The sequence below is a fragment of the Ambystoma mexicanum genome, chromosome 7q (assembly GCF_040938575.1).
Source record: "Ambystoma mexicanum isolate Mex_15411 chromosome 7q, UKY_AmexF1_1, whole genome shotgun sequence".
In the NCBI taxonomy this organism is placed as follows: Eukaryota; Metazoa; Chordata; class Amphibia; order Caudata; family Ambystomatidae; genus Ambystoma; species Ambystoma mexicanum.
The window spans coordinates 532,891,435-532,914,226 of NC_090941.1; the positions used below are offsets into that span (position 1 = coordinate 532,891,435).

The following is a 22,792-nucleotide window of genomic DNA, read 5'->3' on the forward strand; positions in this document are numbered from 1 at the left end:
TCGACGGATGCGTCGAAGAACCCTTCGATAACGGCGTTGATGGCGCCGATCTATGCTTCGAAGGGGCTTTCGACAATGGCGTAGAAGATGCTTTACTTCCCGATGGCTCATGGCGCTTTCGGGTCGACTCTTTCGCCGGGTGCTTCGACTCGCGGCGTTTAGATTTTTTGGGCTTTTCACCCGGGGTATCACCCTCAGCTGACTTCGAGGGGGACGAGGCCGCTTTCTCGAAGACGCTTAGCATCTTTTTTCTGAATTCCTCCCACTCAGCTTGAGAGCTGTGTTTTGTGGGGCAATTTACTCTTTCAGGGGCACTAGAAGACGACGATAAAGGGGATCTTCTTTGTCTTTTTTTTGAGTGTCTAGACCTCGACGAGTGGTGGGAGCCACTTCGAGACCTAGACCGAGAATGCTTTCGATGGTGAGGAGACGAATGTCTCGACTCTACCGCGGAAACTTTCGAGGAAGTTAAAATTGACTTACCTCTCTCGAGCTTCCCCTTACGCTCCTTCAAGGCTTACGCCGTCATGGATAGGCATTCCTCACACTCCGAACACTGGTGTTCGATTCCCAGACACCACAAACAGATCCTGTGAGGATCCACCAACGACATTTTCTTCCCACAGTCTCGACATTTTTTTGAACCGAACCGAGGAGTTGTCGGGTCGGAGGAGGAAGCCATCGAGTACGAGTCGGTTTTCTCGAGGAAATATGAATATATATCGACTGATGAACTGAGCAACGGTATTCCGAGGCACACGAAGCGCGGAAAAACGGAACTGAACAACGGACGCTGCGCGTGGCCATTCATAGGCATGATGACGTCGGCGTCGATACGGTGGCCGTCGAGGAGCACCTACTCGACGGACGTCGACGCACAGCGCCCTCTACTGGGAAAAAAGTTTCCGAGGCCAGCAAGCTGGAGATACAAATATAGATAAGGAATACATCGGAGGACACAATCCCTTCGAAGTTGGGATTTAACCCTGGTAATTTTTGAACATTGTTGGGACTATTTGCATCTGGGATTCAACCCTGTTATTTTTTTTTAACTTTGTTGGGATTTAACCCTGTTATTACTCACATCAGGATTAAATGACTGGGAACTAGAGTGCGCGCCTGACATCCTTTTTCTACCAGACGTAGAAATAGCCTCCATTTGCAAGAGATACCAAGAGGTCATAAATGAGTCCCAAACTAGGCCCCTCATAAGATTATTAGAACCACCACAAGGTATACAGGATTTCTTATTGAAGACCTGCCCTTCGGCACAATGAGCGTTAAAGTTCACACCCACAATCATGGCATGCTGGTGTCCCTCAGTCAGCCACAAATCAAATATCCCAGTCAGTATAGCTAGAAAGTCATGAATAGGGTGTTCTGCAGGGTTCCAGTATACATTGACCAGCAACACTCCAATAATCCCTGGAAAACACACATGCACAATCAAAATAACTTTGCAGGCATATCACAGCGTGGAACAGGCAAGGAGTTTTATATCAATTGCAATAGCCATGCCTCCACAGGGTCTCCCTTTCTCTATGGAAGTAGCTGGACAGGAAACGATTGAACCACCATCCAAATCAAAACTTCAAAAACAGTTACTTGAGGGAACAGAACATTGAATTTGCGTAGATCAGGCATACTCTGGCATGTCTGCTGCAGGTTAGCCATACTACATATGTTCCAGGACAAAACCCTATTACTACCTATGCTAGGATTGCATCGTTCTTGCACCTAAAGCCACAAAGGTCTTAATTGCAGCCTCAATCCGGGTCCAGTTTTTATTTTCTTTAGTACTATTAGATGCAAGTAGTTAAGAATGCATCATAGCCAACACTCGTGAGGCAATACCCTTAGGAATAGATAGACATTTCAAGACAGATTGGGCCTCATTAGGACCCTGGCGGAGAGGGTTTTACGCCAGCGTAGTGCATGGCGTACCTCTCCGCCATACTACGAGTTCCCGTAGCGCCATGGCGGCCTTTTCCGCCTGGTTTTACCGGGCGGAGAAAACCATGGCGCTACGGGACCTCGTTGTTAATTACGCCACCGTATTTTACGGTGGCGTAATTAACTCCTTCCCCACTCCCATTATACCCTATGGGGCAAAAATGGGAATGGGGAAGGGCAGAATGGGGATTGGGGATTTACCGCCCCGCCAAGGTCGGAATGGGGCGGTAAATCCGCCAACCCCCATGGCGCTATCGGCGGCTTTCCGCCATGCTTCGCGGTGCATTTAGCACCGCGAAATCCGCCTGGGTCCTAATGAGGCCCATTGTGGGGGTTTGGGTGGTGAGATGAGAATAATTTGGCCACCTCATTACTCTTAAATTGACATGTCTCATATCCAAGGGATTGAAATATAGCTTGCTGATTCCACACCAGATTAGATACTATATCAGACGAAATGAGAAACCATCCGATTATTGATATTTACAGAGGGAAATTAATTCAATATCCCCAGAATGAAGAGATCTGAGAGGGGGAATTTGTGTAAATAACTCTAGCACACATGATCTATTCAACCGCTTGGAACCATGTTTTTGTTTATGAACCTCTGACCCTATGATCCTATGTGATGTAGACACTGAACAATTCGCCCCTGGCTTCTATTTCTCCATAGATTCACTCCCTGTCACTTGCTTTGACAGTGTCCAAGGGGTTTCGCCGTTGGGGCCAGTTGTAGAACACACTTGTGATAGCAGCACATTAATCCTGGTCACCACCATGGAATGCAGTGCTTCATCAGTGTTATGCATGCCTATCGATACCACAGGAGAGGATACCCCCAATTGAACTATGGGCAAAGACGAATTCCTGTGCTTGGTGGTAGTGGAGTTCAGGTTCCAAAACAATGTTATCTTGGACTGAGCACCTCTACCCAAAGCTTCAATCTGATTAGGAGATAAGATGGTCATTTCTCTCTTATCCGAAATAACATCAGATCTTAGTTGTAAAATATTATCAGGGAATATTTGGCAGCTAACATCTGAACCCGTCTTGTGACGTTGAACCGTTGGACTAGTAGGCTGATCAACCATAACCGGAGCAGATTTTCCCCATTTTTCATTACCAGGTTTTTTTTTGTGTCGTAGAACCCCCCGCACTTGTAAGACCTCAGGAGCAGCTGGTTCTCTTATCGTAGACATAAATACTTATGTTGAACATTCAGATCAATAACAGTGTCAACCAATGATATCTGTTCTACATGTTTCTTGGCAACATTAGCAGATCTATGTTTGCTAGCAGGCTGGATTTTGGTCTTTTTACCCTCATTTGCATTCTTCATTTTCTTTTTTTTATTAGGATAATTATGGGCATGCAGAGGAGAATGAACTATAGTGATAATTTGAGTGGAGTACCCCGTATTGGTACCATCATCCACATACCACAAAATCAGTAGTTTCTATCACTGAGCCAACAGAAGATCCCAATGTTTCGATGCACTCAACAAGGGGTGATGGAGTCCACATAACTATGGAGTCAAGTTCTGCGGGAGCCCCTTCATCGTGAGTAGCATCCAACAACTTGGGGCCATTAACTTTGGACCCCTTGCTCAATGAAGGATCCTATAGATCCGAAATCGAGAAGCGACATACATCCTTCTAATCGGGACTGAAACACCAGAAAAAGAGGCACCTGCATGAACCACCCAAGCAGCTGGGCGAAGAGTGAGAAGTCTGGGGGAGCCTCTGGTGAAAAACCCAGAGCGGAGTGGTGCTGCAGCGAATGGCAGAAAGATGGCGGCGGTGGACCGAAAGCAGCAGAAGCACTGCCGAGACAAGGAGCGCCGCTAAAAGCAAGACGCCATGCCATCAGCCCGGTGGCGGTAGAGGTCGCCCAGATACAAGGACTGCAACTGGCAGAGCCCCGAGGCACTGATCAGTTTTGGGGGCCTTGTTTCCAGACTGGTGAATTACATGAAGGAAGCTGGGCTAGAACAAAGGAAGCACAGTGACTAGAAGAGAGGAGGGGCGAGCCGCTACAACAGCACCGCAGCGTACCCCGTGAGACAGAGGCTGCACGGAGGGGACGCCTTGGAAGCAGACAGCGAGGAGTGCGCGCGCACACACGTCGCGTGGATGGTGATGCGTGTAGCTGGTGCTCCGTGCAAGAACTCCGGCAGAGCAAGCAAGACGAATAGTGGATCCCCCTCACCCCCAGGCGCGGACACTGACCAGGCAGGAGTGAAGGCGGTGAGGAGGTCGGGAGAGAGCCCCACAAACACAGAAAGACGGCGGTAAGGAGTTGGGGGGCAAGGAGGCCCTGGATTGGTGTCACGCCCATATGTACTGTAATAAGGGCACCCCCCACCATCCTGTTGGAAGTAACAGGGCCAGGCTCCTGAGACATACGGAGGGCACCTGCACAAACATAACCACCCAGGGGCATAGAAAGGACCCCCCCCCCCCCCCCCCCCCCCCGAGTGCCGTGAAGTAACGTGGGCAGACCCGGTGGCAAGTCCAGAGTGGACTGAGTGGAGAGCAAAAGAGGGGCTCAGGAGAGGGGGAGCCCAGTGGCGCTGTTAAGCTGACGACCCCTTACCCCCCATCCCCTCCAAGCCACAACCTGTGAAGCACAAGAAACACAATAGAGGAATAACATAGGGATCCAGAAGGGACAACACCCGCCAGGAACACGGGCCCTCCCACATCCCAACGACCAGGCCGCTGCGACAATTCAAAAAGAGCTGTGCTCACACGACCCAACTACAGAGACGGGGAGCCAAGACGGAAGCAGAGCATAGGAAAGGGGCACAGAAGGCAATTGCCTAGCAAGAATGGGTGCTACACTGGCCATAGGAGCAGAGAATTGCGGATCACGGCTAGTAGTATTGTGGCCCCGGTGGCCATATGCAGATGAACAGTGAAGAGCTCACCGCAGGTAATACACTGCGGGGAGGGGAAGACCAAGAGGGAACACAGTGGACCAGGCCCAGGCACAACATACAGGCTGCAACTCGCAGCTGATTGGGGAGGGGTGGCACTGGCAGACATTGAATAACCCAAGGCGAGGAAGAGACCAAGAAGGCATTGAGGGCCTAATTACAGCATGGTTTGGCCAGGCACGCCCCGGGCTTCCCCCACTACCCTAGCATGAAGGGCTCACTGAGAAGCTCGGAGAGGCTAGACTCTGGAAAACACCCTCACTTCCAAGAATAAAATTACACCGGAAAGCCACAGCAACCGACATTTGGCACCACACGTTACAGCAGAGAGGCAAGAGTGGCCACTGAAGGCAGACCAAGCCTCAATGCCCAGTGGCACTCCTAATTGCACCATACAGGGGGGTGACACTCCACAGTACAGCAGGCGGAAGTGACAAGGCCCCACTCAAGAAGAGAAGGTACGCCCAGGAACGAAGGTGCGGAGCCGCATGAGATAGTGAACATCCTTACACCGCAGCACAACAGGTGCTTAAGCATTGGGTACTGTAAAGCGCAGAGTCCACCCCAGGTACGAACAAGCAAAACAGAGGACAGTGCAGGAGGGGAGAAACAACATGGCTTCCAAAAGCAATAAGAGTAAGAATAAACAGACCACATTGGAGAACTTCACAAAAAGGCAAGCGAATCGGCAAGAACAAGATAGTGGTGACAAAGAGCAGACACTGGCGGCATCCCCGGCTAGCATGGCGGATCCAGGTAACCAGCAGATCCTGGAGGCCATTGCGGCACTTCAATCAACGCTAGAGATCAAGATTGACGCTGTGGGCATCGACGTAGAACTGTTACGACAAGATGTCCGAGCCATAGCGGAAAGCACTGGGGTATTGGAAGAGCAGGTCAAGGAGAACACATAAGGATAGTGGGACTGCCAGAAGGAACGGAAGGGTCAGGGGTCAGACCCCACCACTTACATTGAAAATCTACTGCTACAAGAAATCGGTGCGGGGGAACTCATGCAAGGGTTCACAATGGAAAGGGGACATCGGTCTCTCATCAGAAGGCTGTCGCCAGGCGTTCCACCCAGGCCTGTGATAGCTAAAGTGCTGAATTATAAAGACTGCAAACAGATTCTGGCCTTTTCAAGGTCCGGTGGCAAAATGCAAAGAGCATCAGCGAACATCTCAGTATACCCGGACTACACCTTTCAAGCCCAAAAGAGGAGAACCCAATATATAGCCACAAAGGCCAAACTCAGGAAGGCGGGCCTAAAGTATGTGTTAATTTACCCAGTAAGATTGAAAGTGTTATACAACGGAAAAGCCTGTTTCTACGAGACGCCAGTGGCAGCACAGGAATGGATGGACAGTGTCCAGATATCAGACGAAACAGATCAAAGCCAGAGTCTAGACGAGAGGACGAAGTTACCATGTGGCCAAATATATTAGAACATATGACTTAGGGATGGGTTTGTTCAAGGAGAGAGGTGTATGGCAGCAATGTAATAAGTATCAGAGATTATAGGAGCGTAAATGTGGCCCACAAAAACCTGGTAGAGGGAACGCTGTGAGCGGACCTACTACCCCCCTGAGAAGTAGTTTTTGGGCCACTGTATAGAGCCCGTCCGTAGGGCACCAGGTGACTGGTCTAGCAGCCAGGTCAAATGGAGCGGAAACGGGGAAGTCCTAGCATGCTTTGCATACCTGGACAGGTTATAGTTGGGTTTGAAGTTGGTTTGGGGGGGGGAGATAGACGTAGAGAGCCTGGCACATTGGGCAGAACACTGTATGAAACTTCGACTGCGACTAGCCATGGGCTGGAGGCCTCATTGACACCCTAGACATGGCATACAATGGCTGACACTGTTAAAATCATGACATAGAACGTCAGGGGGTTAAATAATAACGTAAAAAGCAGAAGAGTGGGCATGTATATCAAGAGGAACAGAGTAGGCATCCAGAGATAAATTTGCCATACATTCTGGAGGTACTGGAGAACTCCAGTGTACTGACAGGAATTAGAATAAATAAGGGCAAGTCATGTTTGTTCCCATTGGCCGCAACCGCTCATGTGGCCGAGGAGGAACTACCTGTACTGCCCCCTGCCTTGGAGCAAGAACTCCTTTAGATATTTGGGAGTAAACCTAGATCACAACCCCAAATGGGAATACAAATCCAATACAGTACAGGCCAGGCCAGAAATGAGTTGGTGAAATCAACTGAGTTCTGGAGTAAGTTACCTCTATCTGTGATGGGCAGAGCGGCGCTAGTAAAAATGGTGGCACTGCCGAGACTTATGCATTGCTTTGGGAATATCCCGTATAATATCCCAAGGCAGATTTTCTGAGACTTGGAGAAAATTTGTAGGGGCTTACTGTGGCAGGAGGGGAGGAACAGGGTGGCACTGGCAGTACTGCAAAGGCCCTATGAACATGGGGGACTGAGGATCTCAAACTTCGAGTTGTACTTTCTGGCGAGTCAACTACAATATGTGGTACAATGGATGGCTGATGATCCCAGAACAGAAACAGCGTTATTGCAGCCGGCAATAAAAAAGAGGAACCGAAGGGATCTCCTTTAGAGGAACCGAAGGGATCTCCTTTGGATCCCCGCCTAGGAACAAGGGGATTGCCCTTACCTGTTGTAACTGGGCATTGGGGTTTGGAAAAGAACCTGCAGAGATATGGGACTGGAAGACCCACTCTCGCAACAGACTCATATAGCGGCAATCTTAGAGGGTATGCCGGGCAGTAGGGGATTGGTGCGGGTAAGTAGGGAAGAATGTGGTATAGCTACAGTGGGGGACCTATGGAACAAAACAGGGCTGATGTCCTTTTCTGGGTTGCAGGAGGCCACGGGTATTCACAAGGGCCAGTTTCTGTTGCATAATACGGTGTTAAAGGTATTGAAAAATAGGTGGTCGAAGAGTACAGAAGAGACCATAGACAGTGAAGAAATAGAGATGCTAATTTCAGTGGTAGAGGGTGGACATGCCATCTCAAGGATCTATGAGGTATTGATAGGAAGAGACTTGCCAAGGGAACTAAAGTGTAAGGAGAGGTGGGAGAGGGAACTGGGTAGGCCTTTTTCAGGATGGAGAATGGAAGGGAGTTAACCTATATCATAAGAAGGTCTCTAGGAATGCCAGATTACAATTAATACAACTATACATTACACAGAGGGCTTACCTTACACCTGCCGTCATAGCAACATTCAAGGGTGCGGGCAAACAGGACTGTCCCATATGCAAGGAGGCCGACGCCAGACTCATACACATGTTTTGGGATGCCCGGTAGTGCAGAGGTTTTGGAGGGAGGTGGCACATAAAGCGACCTGAGGAGGCATAGAACTGGATATTCAGACCCCAGAGGCTTGCATGCTAGGTCGATATAAGAAGTGCGAAAGATAAATCTTTGAGTAAAATCAAAGACTTGATGTACGTAATGGCCAAACGTAGAATAGCCATGAAGTGGAAAGACGCCAAAGAACTGAGTGTAACTAGGTGGTGTAGAAATTTGGAGAAGTGGGTTGCAAGCAGAAACAGGGATGGAGAGAAGGCACTGGGAGAACAGGATACGTCTCAGGGATGGGCATCCAACGAAGGACAAGGCTTACTGTGACCTTGTTTGCATGCAATAACGGGGAGGTGGCTACAGTGGGGGAGGAGCTGAAGTGTGATTAGGTTATTCTTTGAGACATTGCGCACAGGCGGAGTTGGGGTAAAGTTAGAATCAGCTGAGTAATGGATAAGATTACATGCTTGAAGTCGTTTGTGTGGTTTGTAACTTGGTGGTTTGAAAAATGTCAAATATATGGGATACATTACTCACCGTAATCGTATTTCTGATGCTTGTATCTGCTTAGATTCACATGCTGTGCATAGGCCGACATCTAGTGGAAGCTGCGCAGTATTACAGTTTGTTTTTCGAAACTCGAAAATGGGCGTCGACACAGGGCGTGCCAGTAATACTATCCCTAGTGTGACGTCCACTGTACCCATGATCCCTCACGCGTCTAGGACCCTCAGATTGTATTTTTTCTGACATGAGGTAGCATGAGGAGTAGCGTGCGTACAGATTATCCAAGCAGATAGAAAGAGAAGACTGCAAGCATCTACGCGCCTTCTCTCAGAGGGGAGGAAGGGCGGGTCGCATGTGAATCTAAACAGATACAAGCATCAGAAATACGATTACGGTGAGTAATGTATCCCTTCTGAGGCTTGTGGAATCTGCTTAGATCACATGCTGTGCATAGATTAGCGAGCTGTGTTAGAAGAAGGAAGTGGGATGTGAGAAGGGTCATGAGCAAATAAATGTCTTAGAACCGCTTGTCTCACTTGAGTATCTGTCTTGGAATGGGTGTCAATGCAGTAGTGCTGAGTAAAAGTGTGAATAGAGCTCCAGGTAGCTGCTTTGCAAATGGTGTGAAGGGGTACATTTGCAATGAAAGCCAGAGTGGCCCCAATGCCTCTTGTCGAGTGGGCTCTCGACGTAAAAGGCAAAGTTTTATCAGAAAGAGAGTAACACAACTGGATACAGTTGACAATCCACTTGGAGATGGCACCCTTAGAGACGCAATCTCCCTCTTTGCCTGTGGCTACGGAGACAAACAGTTGATCTGTTTTCCTAAGCTGTCTGGTCTTGTTTACGTAGTAAAGGACCGCCCTACGCACATCTAGGGTGTGTAGTTTAACCTCAGCCGAGCTTTGTGGGTTTTGGAAGAAAGCCGGAAGCTCGATGGACTGGTTTACATGGAATTTGGAAATAAATTTAGGTGAGGACCTAGGGTGTGTCCGTAAAGCCAGCTTATACTTATGAATAGTAAAGAAAGGATCCTGCACTGACAAGAGCCTGAATTTCACTGACCCTTCTTATGGATGTAATGGCTACTAAGAAGGCAGTCTCATAGGTCAGGTGTTTGAGACTTGTTTTATGCATGGGCTCGAATGGGGGGCCCATGAGTTTAGATAGCACCACGTTCAGGTCCCATCCTGGTGGTGGGTTAGAAATAGGAGGGTGAAGTCTCTTTACTCCTTCCATGAAGGCCTTAACTACTGGTACTTTCCACCACGACACCTTGTTATGGGAAGTGGTGTATGCTGACAGGGCTGCCAGGTGTACCTTCAGTGAGTTAAAAACCAGCCCCGCATCCAGCAGGTGGAGCATGTAAGTAACAATAGTGGAAGGAGTGCAATCAACTGGGTTGACTTGCTTACTCTGGCACCAGATTACAAATCACTTCCATTTGTCAAAGTAGCAGTGCCTCGTGTTGGGCTTCCTAGCCTCTTTTAGGATGTCCATACACCTCTGTGTTACTTTGAGATGTCCAAACTCTATGACCTCAGGAGCCATGCTGCCAGGTTCATTGAGTTGGGTTGAGGGTGCACTGTTTGACCTTGGTGCTGGGACAATAGGTTGTACCAGCTCGGAAGTCTGATGGGTTCGCACACCGCCAGTCTGTGCAAGTGTGGGAACCACGGTTGTCTCGCCCACATGGGAGCAACCAGGACGAGCGTCATCGATTCTCTGTTCATCTTGTTGACCACCTTCCTGATTAGGGGAGTTGGTGGAAAAGCGTACGCAAACATCCCTGACCAGTTCATCCACAGGGCGTTCCCCTGGGAGTCTGGTTGGGGGAACCTGGATGCGAATCCTGGGCATTGTCTGTTTTCGCTTGTGGCAAATAGGTCTATAGTGGGGAAACCCCACTGAGAGAAGATATCTTCTACGACTTCTCTGTGTAGACACCACTCGTGTTCTTCTGGGATGGGGTCTCTGCTCATAGCATCCGCTAGGGAATTGAGATCCCCTGGAACATGTTGCGATGACAGGAAGATGTTCCGTCCGAGTGCCCATATCCAGATTTTCTGGGCAAGCTTGGACAGATTTGGCAAGCGAGTCCCTCCTTGTTTGTTCACGTGGAAACATGGCTGTAGTGCTGTCCGTCCGGATTTGGACTGACAGGTTTAAAAGGTAGGGTTCGAAAGCCTGGAGCACTCTGAATACTGCCAGAAGCTCTAGCAGGTTGATGTGATTCTTGGCCACTGCGTGAGACCAGAGACCCTGAGCTGTGTGGTGGAGATGGTGAGCTCCCCACCCCGTCAGGCATGCATCGGTTGTGACTACTGCCTGTATCTCGGGATCGTAAAAGGGTTTCCCTTTGGACAGATTCTCTCTTGTCTACCAGAGAAGGCTTTGTACCAGTGTTGGCGAAACGACCACTAGATCGTCCCACTGACCACTTGCCTGAGACCACTGTTTCGCCAACCATTCCTGCATGGGACACATGCGCAGGCGCGCGTGGGGGACCAGGTAAATACATGACGCCATCATGCCCAGCAAACGCATTGCTTTGCGTACCGTAATCTGGCGACCGGACTGGTATTGCGGAATTTGCAGCATTATATTCCGAATTCTTTCCTCTGAAGGAAAGGTCAACCTTTCCTGAGTGTCTAGGACAGCTCCTAAGAATTGTTTGGATGTGATTGGCACTAGACTTGACTTTTTCTCGTTTATTGAGAAGCCCAATTCGAAGAGGAGGTCGATAGTCCTTTGAATGCTTGCTCTGCAAATTACTGGGGTTTCCCCCGTGATGAGCCAGTCGTCCAGGTAAGGGTACACCGGGATTGCCTCCCTGCGTTGCGTAGGTGTGCTGCCGCCACTGCCAGTACCTTGGTGAATACCTTTGGGGCCGAAGCTATCCCAAAGGGCAGTACCTTGAACTGGTAGTGCCGACTGTCCACCTTGAAGCACAAGTATTTTCTGTGCGCTGAGAACATGGAAATATGAAAATAGGCATCTTTCAGGTCCAATGTTGCCATGTAATCCCCCTTTTTTAGGAGGGGGATTACCTCTTGGAGAGTGGTCATGCGAAACTTTTGGGGCTTGACATACTCGTTGGCAGGCCGTAAGTCCAATACTGGGCGCATTGTCAAATCTTTTTTTGGCACAAGGAAGTAAGTTGAATAAATACCCTTGTTTACCTGGTGTCCCGGGACGATTTCTATTGCGTCCTTTGCTAGCAGATTGACGATCTCTTCTAGGAGGATCTTCTGGTGTTCCAAAGAATGTATTTTTTGTCGTGGAGGATGGTCTCAGGGACGCTCTAGTAGTTCTATACAGAACCCCGCGGATACTGTTGACAGCACCCATCTGTCTGATGTGATCCCTTCCCAAGCTTGGGTGAAGTTGGAAATGCGTCCCCCTACTGGGGTCGCGTGAGAAGGGACCCTGAACTGAGCGTCACTGTTTCGGTGGAGGCGTGCCGCCTCCTTTATTGGGGCCGTCTCTACCTCTACCACGTCCTCTCTTATTACCCCTGCCGTAACCCTGGGTAGACTTCTAGTTATTATTGTTCCACTGTGTACCCTGCCCCTGGGAATAGTTAGAACCTCTCTGGGAATTTTGGCCGCGTGGGTGACGAAAATTGCCATTCCCTCTCTGATTCGGGGGTTTAGTGGTTAGCTGGCCTAGGGATTTGAGTGTTTCATGCTCGTCCTTCGCATCCTTTAGTGCATCCTGGATCGCCTTCCCAAACAACAGATCCGGCTCCACCGGTTTGTCCAATGACGCTTGTGTTTCAGCCTTGAAACCAGACTGGCGTAGCCAAGCGTGTCTCTTAATAACAGTTCCTTCTGCTATTAATCTGCCGGCGTTATCCGCTGCATCAAAGGTTGCCTTTAAAATGCAACCGGACACGGCTCTTCCCTCCGCTGAAACTCGTGCCAATTGGCTCTTTAAGGGTTCTGGTGCGGAGTCTATGAGTGCCGCAACCTCTTCCCACTGATGGCAGTTGTAGCTGGCCAACAGGGTGGTGGAGTTGGCAATCCTTGCCTGGTAGGCGGAAGTGGAGGCCACTTTCCTGCCTAACCCGTACAGTTTTTTGCTCTCCTTGTCGGGAGGAGCCTCGGACGATAAGGTTGTTCCAGCCCTCTTACGGGTGTTAGTAACAACCAGGGAGTCCGGCTTCAGATGCCCCCTTATATACAGTGGGTCTGATTGGGCCGCCTTGAAAAGTTTGTCAACCCTAGGGTTCACTGCTCTGGTGTGTAACGCTCACCTGATTCCCACCGAGGCGCAGGTCTGGCTTCGAGTGCTGATGCTTCTTCAATGGTGAAGCGCAGGACTCTGAAGATGGACAGGAAGGGCCCTCTACTCTGGCTTCTCCAGCTCGCAGGAATATTCCCCTGTGCGTGAAAAGGGAGTATTACCTACTGACTGAGTTATGCTCAAGCCTCCCACTCTCTTCCAACCCTCCACGATACGCTTCCACGATTACCCGTGAAGTCTCACCTTAGGGTCTGAAAGGACGAGCTCTCCATCCTGCTTCTGACGCAGGGGCGCGTTGAACCCAGTTACTTCACTGGATTGAGGTTGGATGGGAGTTCAGGTAAGCTTGATTATACTGGTAAGGCGCTGTAAAAGTTCTGTTGCAAGTTCAAAAGTTCAAGCTTTAAATAATAATGTTCATTGTCTTTTTTCAGGTGATGAATGAAGATTCCTTTGGAGACTTCTTGCAACAAAGCGCTGATGTTGATGTCTTTTCCCCATAGGGGCCGGGGTTCGGAATGCCGGAGATATGGCGCCGACCCGAAGTGAAACGTGCAGTTCCAGTAAAGATCTGGTAAATCCTAGATGAGCGCTCGGGTAATGTTTTTGCATTCGCTCATCTAATGTCTGTCTTTTTTTCCCCATAGGGGCCGGGGTCCTGCTTGGAAGCAGCAAGACCCGAAATGAAATGGGAATGACCCAACAGGTAAGTTTTAGAAGGAAACTGAGCTTTTCCTATTCCCTTCCTTCTCTCACCTCTTATTCTTGTCTTTTTCTCTAGGCTCTGGGAAGTGGCTGTGTATCCGGATGATTGCTGCTGAAGATGGAGGAACCCAGGAAAGGTGAGTGATATGCAGCGCTGCAGCGATCGTAACAAACTGCTTTTAAAAATGATGTATTCCCTTTCAGGATCGTCGGTGATGTCTCCGTGGTGCAGATTAGCTGGTAGGTCTCTTGTCTCCCTTTGCCGGTGACCCAGGATGCTGACAGGCGTGGCTGAAGTCCAGATGCAGGAGCTGACGCGGTGAGCGTCCAGCTGCGAGGAGCAGAACAACGCGAAGCATGAGTTGCTGATCGGGTGTGGTTTAAATAGCTTTGGAAGAAGTTCCAAGTGTGTATCCTTCCTCCGATCAGGTATGTATCCTTCCCCGACCACACCCGGGTGGAAAGTAGTCCCACAGGTAAAGTAGTTCCTATTCAGGCCTCAAGAGGGCCTGGATGTGGCAGCATGGTCTGCATCAGGTAAGTGCACATTAAAACACTTCAACACATGTCGAGCTTTATGAGCCTGGCGCCTAAGGCGCCAGGACTGAGTCCAAAGGGCCCCAGCTTGGGCCCGCTGGCACTCCCCTGGGGGAAATGATGCCTGCCTCTGGGGTTGCTGGGTCGGACCTGGCTCCTTGGAGGTAGGCATCATGACATGGTGAGGTTAGGATTGAGGAGTGATGGGTCTATTCTTCTCTGAATAGATTTTAGGATAGGGATGGCCTGAGCAACAGGCCTCCTCTCCCCACTAACTCCTCTGCGAAGTCTCTTTCCTCCTGGGCACCCTGGGTGTCAATGTGGAAATGTTCGGCTGCCCGAGACAGCACTTAATTCAGGAGCGGCTGGTTGTCGACAGGGAAGTCGGTAATGGGGGCTTCTCTTTCTACTGGGGAGTCTACCCTGTAGGGGTCTTCCTCCTCCTCATCTTGATCCTCATCATCATCCCCATAGTAGCCTGTCCCAGTTTGTTCCTCCACCATGCCCAAATCTGGATCCTCAACAAAGGATGTCTCTCCCTGGTAATGAGAGTAGGGCTGGACGTAGAAGGGGTCTGAAGACCCTGTTGGTGTCTCAAAGTGGGACCTTGTACTTGGAGGTATAGGATCCTTAGAGCCAGAGAGTGCTGACCCGTCGGGAGCATAAGCAAGAAAGTGTTCTGGGTTTTGTGCATAAAAATCTGCCAAAGACGACATTCTTGACATTACCCTATCTATGTCAACACTGGTCCATTCTCTGGAACTGGGAATGACCCTTTCTGGGAGTTTTTCAAATTTATCCTGACTAGACTTGGTAGCCTGTGCAGGGGTCTTGGTGTTATCAGAAGACCTGGACTTGTCTTTCTGTTTTTGAGGAGTGGAGTGTTCTACGGGCATGGAAGTGGGTAGAGACTGCTTCTTTTGTTGTTTCCCTCCCTCCCCGTGACTGGAGGAGTGCTTCCCGTGTGTTTTAGGGCCCTCTGAGCTTTTCGACGCCTGGCATCGAGGTTCGGGGGTCTTGACACTATCCTTCGAGTGTGGAGGTAGGGGTTCGGGATCTGTAGTAATTCGGTCTGCGGGCGCCGACTCTTGGAGTGCGGCCTGAGGGTGGAAGTCGGCTTTGTCTTTCGACGATCGAGCTTCTGTGACCTTAGGGAGCGAGGCACACTTGGCAATAGTGGATGTTTGCCTGGTGTCGTGCGGCGATCTAGATCGCCCAGAGGACGCCGATTCGGACCGTTCTCTACGTGCCTCTTTCCGAGAACTCGACGTGCGCGTCGAGTCTCGGTTGGACTTTATGTGCTTTGTGGAAGTGTCATGGGAAGCACTCGTGTCGCCGGGGGTGTTCCCCATAGCTGGCCTGCCGGTCGACCTTCCGAGGTCGGGGACTTGCGCTCGGCTGTCTTTCGACGCCATAAAGCCCTCGCCGTCCGAAAGTACGGCGTCGCTGCCATCGCTGAAGGCGCCCTCCGCTGCCATGGCCTCTTGACGCCTGGCGTGGTGGGCCCAACGCTTGATTGAACGGTCCTTAAGTGTTTTAGGCTTAAACCTACTACAGGCTCTGCAATTTGCCTCGGGGTGGTCCCTCGGCAAGCAGAGGTTGCATGTGGTGTGCCTGTCGACCCAAGGGTATTTGCGATTGCACTTGGGGCAGAATTGGAAAGGGGTACCTTCCATACGCACCTTGTGGCAGCGGGCTGGTAAATGTAGGAATATATAAGTATATATATTACAAGAGTGTAGAGTATGACCACCCCCCACTCTCCCTACTTGCAGGGCCAAGGCCAGCAGCCCGGGCTGAGACGGAAGCCCCGAGGCCCAAACCCGTTGTGCAGTCGACGGTCGAAATCCTCTCCGATCCGGCGTCGAGTGTAGAAATTCAGTATCTCGACGTTGGGGTGGAGAAAGGGGTAAAATTATCAATAGTTTGCAAAATTATGGCTTAGTCCAGGGAACTCCGCGAAATGCTTCCGACCAGTATGGCGGAAAAAAACAATCTGAGGGTCCTAGACGCGTGAGGGATCATGGGTACAGGGGACGTCACACTAGGTATAGTATTACTGGCACACCCTGTGTCGACGCCCATTTTCGAGTTTCGAAAAACAAACTGTAATACTCCGCAGCTTCCACTAGATGTCGGCCTATGCACAGCATGTGATCTAAGCAGATTCCACAAGCCTCAGAAATATATATTTTTTTAAAGCGTTGGACCTATTGCCAGCCTTAACCCGATTGAGTATTATTAGGGTATTAAGGTCCAAAACACCAGACTGTTAGACAGCCCTCTCAAATAACCCTTGACAAAAGACAATTTCTCATTTGTTGCTGATAATGTTGCAGCATTCTATTCATCCTCACTTGATACTAGTTCTTGATCGTAACAGTGCTGTGAGCTCTTTATTCAAATTTGGCACAAATTTAATCCAAGTAACTTTATCCATAGGTTTAAAAATCTCACATGGAGGAGGTCTGGTCCAAATGTCTCCAAACGGTGATGGCGGTAAGCTAGGGTGATGAACCTCCCTCACTTCAGACACACCTACTGACAAATCCATAGTCCGAGTTGCTATGTTTAGACCAGCGGGCAGTGTAACATCGACTCTTAAATGGCTACCCAATCCCATATATTCAGACATGGGTTCCTGCCGCTGGGATCCCTGGCAACCAAAACCTGCCAACATATGTATTTGCAGATTTAGTCACAACAGCACCCCCCAAATAAGCACTGAGTGCCCACATCAGACCGGCGATTATGGGAGTCCATTACATTAACCTCCAGATGCCCGCACCTGCCCCTTCCCCTACAGAAAGTAGAAACAGGCAAATTAATGTTTTCACAACCAGATAGCAATTTGAGGTCAGTGATTTATTTACGATTGGCCTGTCTCTCAGTTAACAGTTTCATGAAAAAATCATCATGGCAATTATTTGGAATAAATCCACAAGCGGCCTCCTCAAAGCCAGCTTGGCCCACAGTTGTTACCCCAGTCAAAAGATCACCATCAGTGTTAGTAAAATCCCTAAAATTGAATGAGTGAGGCGGACGTGATCCAAATACAAGAGTTTCAGTCGCGAACAGGCCGACTGTGGGCCCATAGATCCATCCACCAGTTGTTTTGGTGTAGAAGCAGGAAACGCTGCATGGAATAGAACCTGCTTAAACATGGGGGAAATATTGGGACCTGTTAGCATGGTGCGCAATGTTTTGGGAGAAATGTTAACATGACTGGGAATATTAGAAGCTAATATTAGAAACTAACAGATTCTTTGAAGGGCCGGCGCTGGCTGCCACCACATTAGGTGGACCCTTTTCCAACAGCGCAATGTGTTGCAAGCCGAGATTCCCCTCACTCTCTGCTTCAGGCATCCCCACTGAGGCGTCCACAGATTTGTGCCAATCATTCGAGCTTGTTCTAGGAATTCGAATTATGTCCAGTGTACAAAGTCCCTCTAGAAATAGACCTAGTAGACATGGTCAAAGACTTCAACTTAATGTTAAGGACATCTAAGGAGTGGTATGCCAGCTGCCAAAACCTCCATTATCAGACAACGCATAAGTGCCCAATAATGCAGATGTGTCTAAAGAAAACCACACGAGAGCCAACATATGTTAGTACATACCACTGGTTGTTTCGTAATGTCCACCAGGTCCTTAATTGTGTAATACTGATGTTTCTCAAATGCAGAAAAAAGCATGTTCAGAACCTGCTGCTTGTCAGCCCGTGCACGTTTGCCCTCCTCTTTTTTTCTCCTTTCACTCTCAATCTGTGAATCAGAAAGAAAACCTGTACTGCATGTAAATTACTTTCTAAAAGACATGCACTCACTTGTACTGTTTTTTTCATACATTACCTCACACTTTATTTTAAATGTACATCTATTAAGAGTTACATGTATATGCAACAAAGCTTCAAACCACTGTAAATGCAACAGACCTTTCAACCCTCTACAATGGTCTATGACCATGATCGGCACACATTATCCAACAAAAATGCTTATTGAAAGCCACCACACACAAGATCAAACTATTGTTTGCAAACATTTTGGGGATATTAAATCTAAGTAAAACAAGGAGTCCTGTTAAAGTGTATTGTGGCGTAGGATTACAAATCGTCTTTGACACAGATTAACACAAAGGGATTCTAGAACAAATGTTATAAATAGTATTTCTTATAATTTCACAATAAACACTTAATTTCAATAAGACTGGCATTGAAACCCCTCAAAGGTAAACAAAATTAAATATTGAAGTCAAGGTTTGAGTATGCACACCAGTAGACTAAAGCTCGAAAGTTTCCGTGGAAATAAACAGGCATGTAAGGAATTTATCAAGACATCAATGAAGACATTGAGCCTCATTACGAGTTGGTTTGTATTTTCTGAGGGAAATGCCTCCGCATTATTTTACCATTCATGCCACAAAGTTTGACATATTTACTGCCAGGTTACGAGTGGGGTGACTCTGCTGGGCGATCTTTGCTCCATCTCTATACATTCTACTAAATTCGATGATGTTGTTTACTGGTTCATGGTCCTTCAGTCCAGAACAGTTGGTTTTCTTGTTTGTAGCACTCCCAACTCACCTATTAGCTGGAGTCCTTTATTTCATTTTAGTGCTGCCTTCATCACTAGATGCCTGTCATGATACTTGTAGCAATTCTATTTTTTCTACCATACCTAGCGCAATACCCACCCTTTGGTCTTGCCGTAGGTGGTCTCATCTCTTAGCTTGACGCAATATATCTAATCTTGTTTACCCACCTCTTGACTCCCATCACTCCTGTATTAATGTTGGACTTTAGAACGCTCAGTCCATTTCCCAAAAAAATACCTCTATTCTTGATATGTTTTTAAGTCTTAATTTACACTTCTGTATTACCAAGACCTGGCTTTCTTCTTTCAACTCTGCTAAGCCTGCATCCGTTTACATCTGATACTGCCTTCACGCATACACCTTGTCTTTCAGGCTGTGATGGAGGCACTGGTATCCTCTATAGCCCATCTTCTATGATTCATACTATCTCTCACCCCTTACCTACTTTTACTTCCTTTGAATATTCTCTCTACTTTTTCAAAATCCTGTGCAATTACTTTACTTTTGATTTATCGTCGCCATGGTCCCCGCACCACCTTCTGTGATGACATTGACACCCTACTTAGTGCCGTTTTACCTTGCTATAACTTCTTTAAATTTTGGGCATTAATTTTAACCGCCATCTCTCTTCTACTGACGCTTCAACTGCCTTTCTAGCTATTATTGACTCCTACAGTTTTTCACCTGTCCCCATTCCTCCATCTCATTTCTGGATCCTGCCTGAATCTTATTTTCACTTCTTCTATGTCCAATTCTGCTGTTTCTATCTGCCCTGGTTACTTCCTCCGATCATCACTTGCTTTTTTCAATTCTCTCCCCGTTTCTGCTGTTTGTCGTTGTTCTCCTGTTGCTACCCCTTCCTTTCTTCATTGTGATCTCCGTACTTTCAACAGTCCTCCTTAGCTCCCAATTTCACTCTATGCGAAGGGCACTTCGTCACCTGCAGGGTCGCTGACACAAGTCCCGTTCCACGGTCGATGGCGAATCATTTTCTTCCTACTATACTTTCTTTGATGACACACTTCTTTCTTCTAAATACTTTTACTATTCTGATATTTTATAATCCCAATCATCCCATCCCCGAGGTCTCTTTCAATCCCTCTCTCGTCTGTTGACTCCTCCTCCTAACCATGCTCTCCTATCAACACTTACTGCACCTGACTTTGCTAACTTCTAAAGTGGATTCTCTTCAATACACTATCTCTTACTTGTTCCTCTCACTCTGCTTCTCTGCCTTCTTCCATGACTCTTTCCTCTTTCTCACCTATTTCCAATTCTGACACCTCACTGCTCAGCTCGCAGGCTCATCCGACTGCTTCTCCTAAAGACCCTGTTCCTTCTACTCTTATTCCAAAAATCTATCCTTCCCTTAATTCTTATCTCACTAGTCTTCTCAATATTTCTCTTGCTACTACTACTTTCCCTCTTATTTTTAAACATGCTACCATCCGTCCCATCTTGGTAAAACTCTCTGGATCCATCTATTCTCTCTAAATTTCGTCCCATCTCCATCCTTCCTTACCTTTCTAAATTACTGGAACGTCTTGCCAAATGTCAGGTTTCTTCTATCGTCACCCTTAATTCTATTTGACCTCATTGCCAATCTGGCTTTCAACCTCTTCGCGCCACTGAAACTCCCCTTCTCTCAGTCTGTGGCTCTTGCTCGCTCACACTGTTCTATTCTCATACTTTTGGATCTATCCACTGCTTTCCCCACAGTAGACCACTCACTACTTCTCCAGTCTCTTTCTTCTTTAGGGTTTTCTGGTTCTGTTTTAGCTTGGTTTCAATCTTACTTATCTAGTCACACCCGCTCTCTTGGGCCGGTACTTGCTCTGACCTCCATTTCATGGCGTCCCACATGGGTCTGTTCTTGGCCCATTTCTCTTTTCTCTCTATACCGGTTAATATTTCTTCTTTCTGGTTGTCTCACCATTTCTATGCCGATGACACCCAACTCTTTCTATCTTTTTCCTTCTTTAACATCCACTATTTACATGAACCTTTCAGCCAGTCTTTCTGCTATTAAAACCTGGATGTCTGATCACTTTCTTGTTCTTAATCCCTCAAAAACAAAGTTATCTTCCCAGCTAACACAATCCCTCTGCCTGTTCCTCCTTGTTTTTTCACCCGCTCATCTTCCTATTCCTCTTACTGCTCGTACTCTTAGCCTTCACTGTGACAACCATCTTTCTTTTGCTTATCACATCTCTATCAAATCACTCCTCAGTCGATTCCATCTTTTTAACATTCAGAAAATGAGGGCTCTCCTAACCTTTAGCGCCACTAAGCTTTTAATCTCTTATCTAATTTTCTGTGGGTATACCACGTCCCACCTGGGGCACCCCCATGAATAGAACCCCAAACTCCCCAACCCAGGTGATCCTCCCTCGCTTATCCACCCCGAGGGTTGGGATCCAAAAGGGATGGCCCTTCCCATGCCACCTGAATAGAGGGTCATCAGGGCTTACATGGGAGAATACCCGTAGGTTTCGCTGTTGCCAGTAAACGGATCTTTTAATAATGATCTTTTCACTAAAAGGTCGCTTTAGAAAGACTGCTCCGTGACCGCACAGAGCGGTCTTTCTGAAAAGTAGGTGTGTCTCGGTCTGTCTGTGTCTCGGTCTGTCTGTGTCTCGGTCTGTCTGTGTCTCGGTCTGTCTGTGTCTCTGTCTGTCTGTGTCTCGGTCTCTGTCTGTGTCTCGGTCTCTGTCTGTCTGTCTGTGTCTCTGTCTGTCTGTGTCTCTGTCTGTCTGTGTCTCTGTCTGTCTGTGTCTCTGTCTGTGTCTCTGTCTGTCTGTGTCTCTGTCTGTCTGTGTCTCTGTCTGTCTGTGTCTCTGTCTGTCTGTGTCTCTGTCTGTCTGTGTCTCTGTCTGTCTGTGTCTCTGTCTGTCTGTGTCTCTGTCTGTCTGTGTCTCTGTCTGTCTGTGTCTGTCTGTCTGTGTCTCTGTCTGTCTGTGTCTCTGTCTGTCTGTGTCTCTGTCTGTCTGTGTCTCTGTCTGTCTGTGTCTCTGTCTGTCTGTGTCTCTGTCTGTCTGTGTCTCTGTCTGTCTGTGTCTCTGTCTGCCTGTGTCTCTGTCTGCCTGTGTCTCTGTCTGCCTGTGTGTGTCTCTGTCTGTCTGTCTGTGTCTCTGTCTGTCTGTCTGTGTCTCTGTCTGTCTGTGTCTCTGTCTGTCTGTGTCTCTGTCTGTCTGTGTCTCTGTCTGTCTGTGTCTCTGTCTGTCTGTGTCTCTGTCTGTCTGTGTCTCTGTCTGTCTGTGTCTCTGTCTGTCTGTGTCTCTGTCTGTCTGTGTCTCTGTCTGTCTGTGTCTCTGTCTGTCTGTGTCTCTGTCTGTCTGTGTCTCTGTCTGTCTGTGTCTCTGTCTGTCTGTGTCTCTGTCTGTCTGTGTCTCTGTCTGTCTGTGTCTCTGTCTGCCTGTGTCTCTGTCTGCCTGTGTCTCTGTCTGCCTGTGTCTCTGTCTGCCTGTGTCTCTGTCTGCCTGTGTGTGTCTCTGTCTGTCTGTCTGTGTCTCTGTCTGTCTGTCTGTGTCTCTGTCTGTCTGTGTCTCTGTCTGTCTGTCTGTGTCTCTGTCTGTCTGTGTCTCTGTCTGTCTGTGTCTCTGTCTGTCTGTGTCTCTGTCTGTCTGTGTCTCTGTCTGTGTCTCTGTCTGTGTCTCTGTCTGTCTGTGTCTCTGTCTGTCTGTGTCTCTGTCTGTCTGTGTCTGTCTGTCTGTCTGCAGGAAGCTCTCGTGTTTACCAGCTAAGAAAACCTGTGCAGGCGGGTGGAGAGGCAGGAGGCTGATTGGTATCCATGCCAAAAGCTTACCCGCTGGGAACAGGAACCTGCATAAAAGCAACCGAAACCGACAATGGCAGGCGGCGCGCAGGGGGGGGGGGTCATCAAGGCACCCGAGGCATCATCGTTAAGGGCATTCGTAGAGTCTGACCAAGGGGGGGGGGTGTTGGGGGACCCCCCAGCCTGTGCTGGGCCAGCAAAGACGAGACAACGAGTGACAGACGACGGCAGAGAAGGCGGAGCGCCA

General features: G+C 48.5%; 1 protein-coding gene across 1 annotated transcript in view; it reads right to left on the reverse strand.

The window, feature by feature from the left end:
• Positions 1-22,792, reverse strand: part of GTF2F2 (general transcription factor IIF subunit 2) — a 1,410,422-nt gene that overhangs the window by 147,645 nt on the left and 1,239,985 nt on the right. Inside the window, exon 8 of the mRNA XM_069639167.1 lies at positions 17,798-17,941. Within this exon, the coding sequence (XP_069495268.1) occupies positions 17,798-17,941 (144 nt within the window). The remainder of the gene's footprint in view (positions 1-17,797; positions 17,942-22,792) is intronic.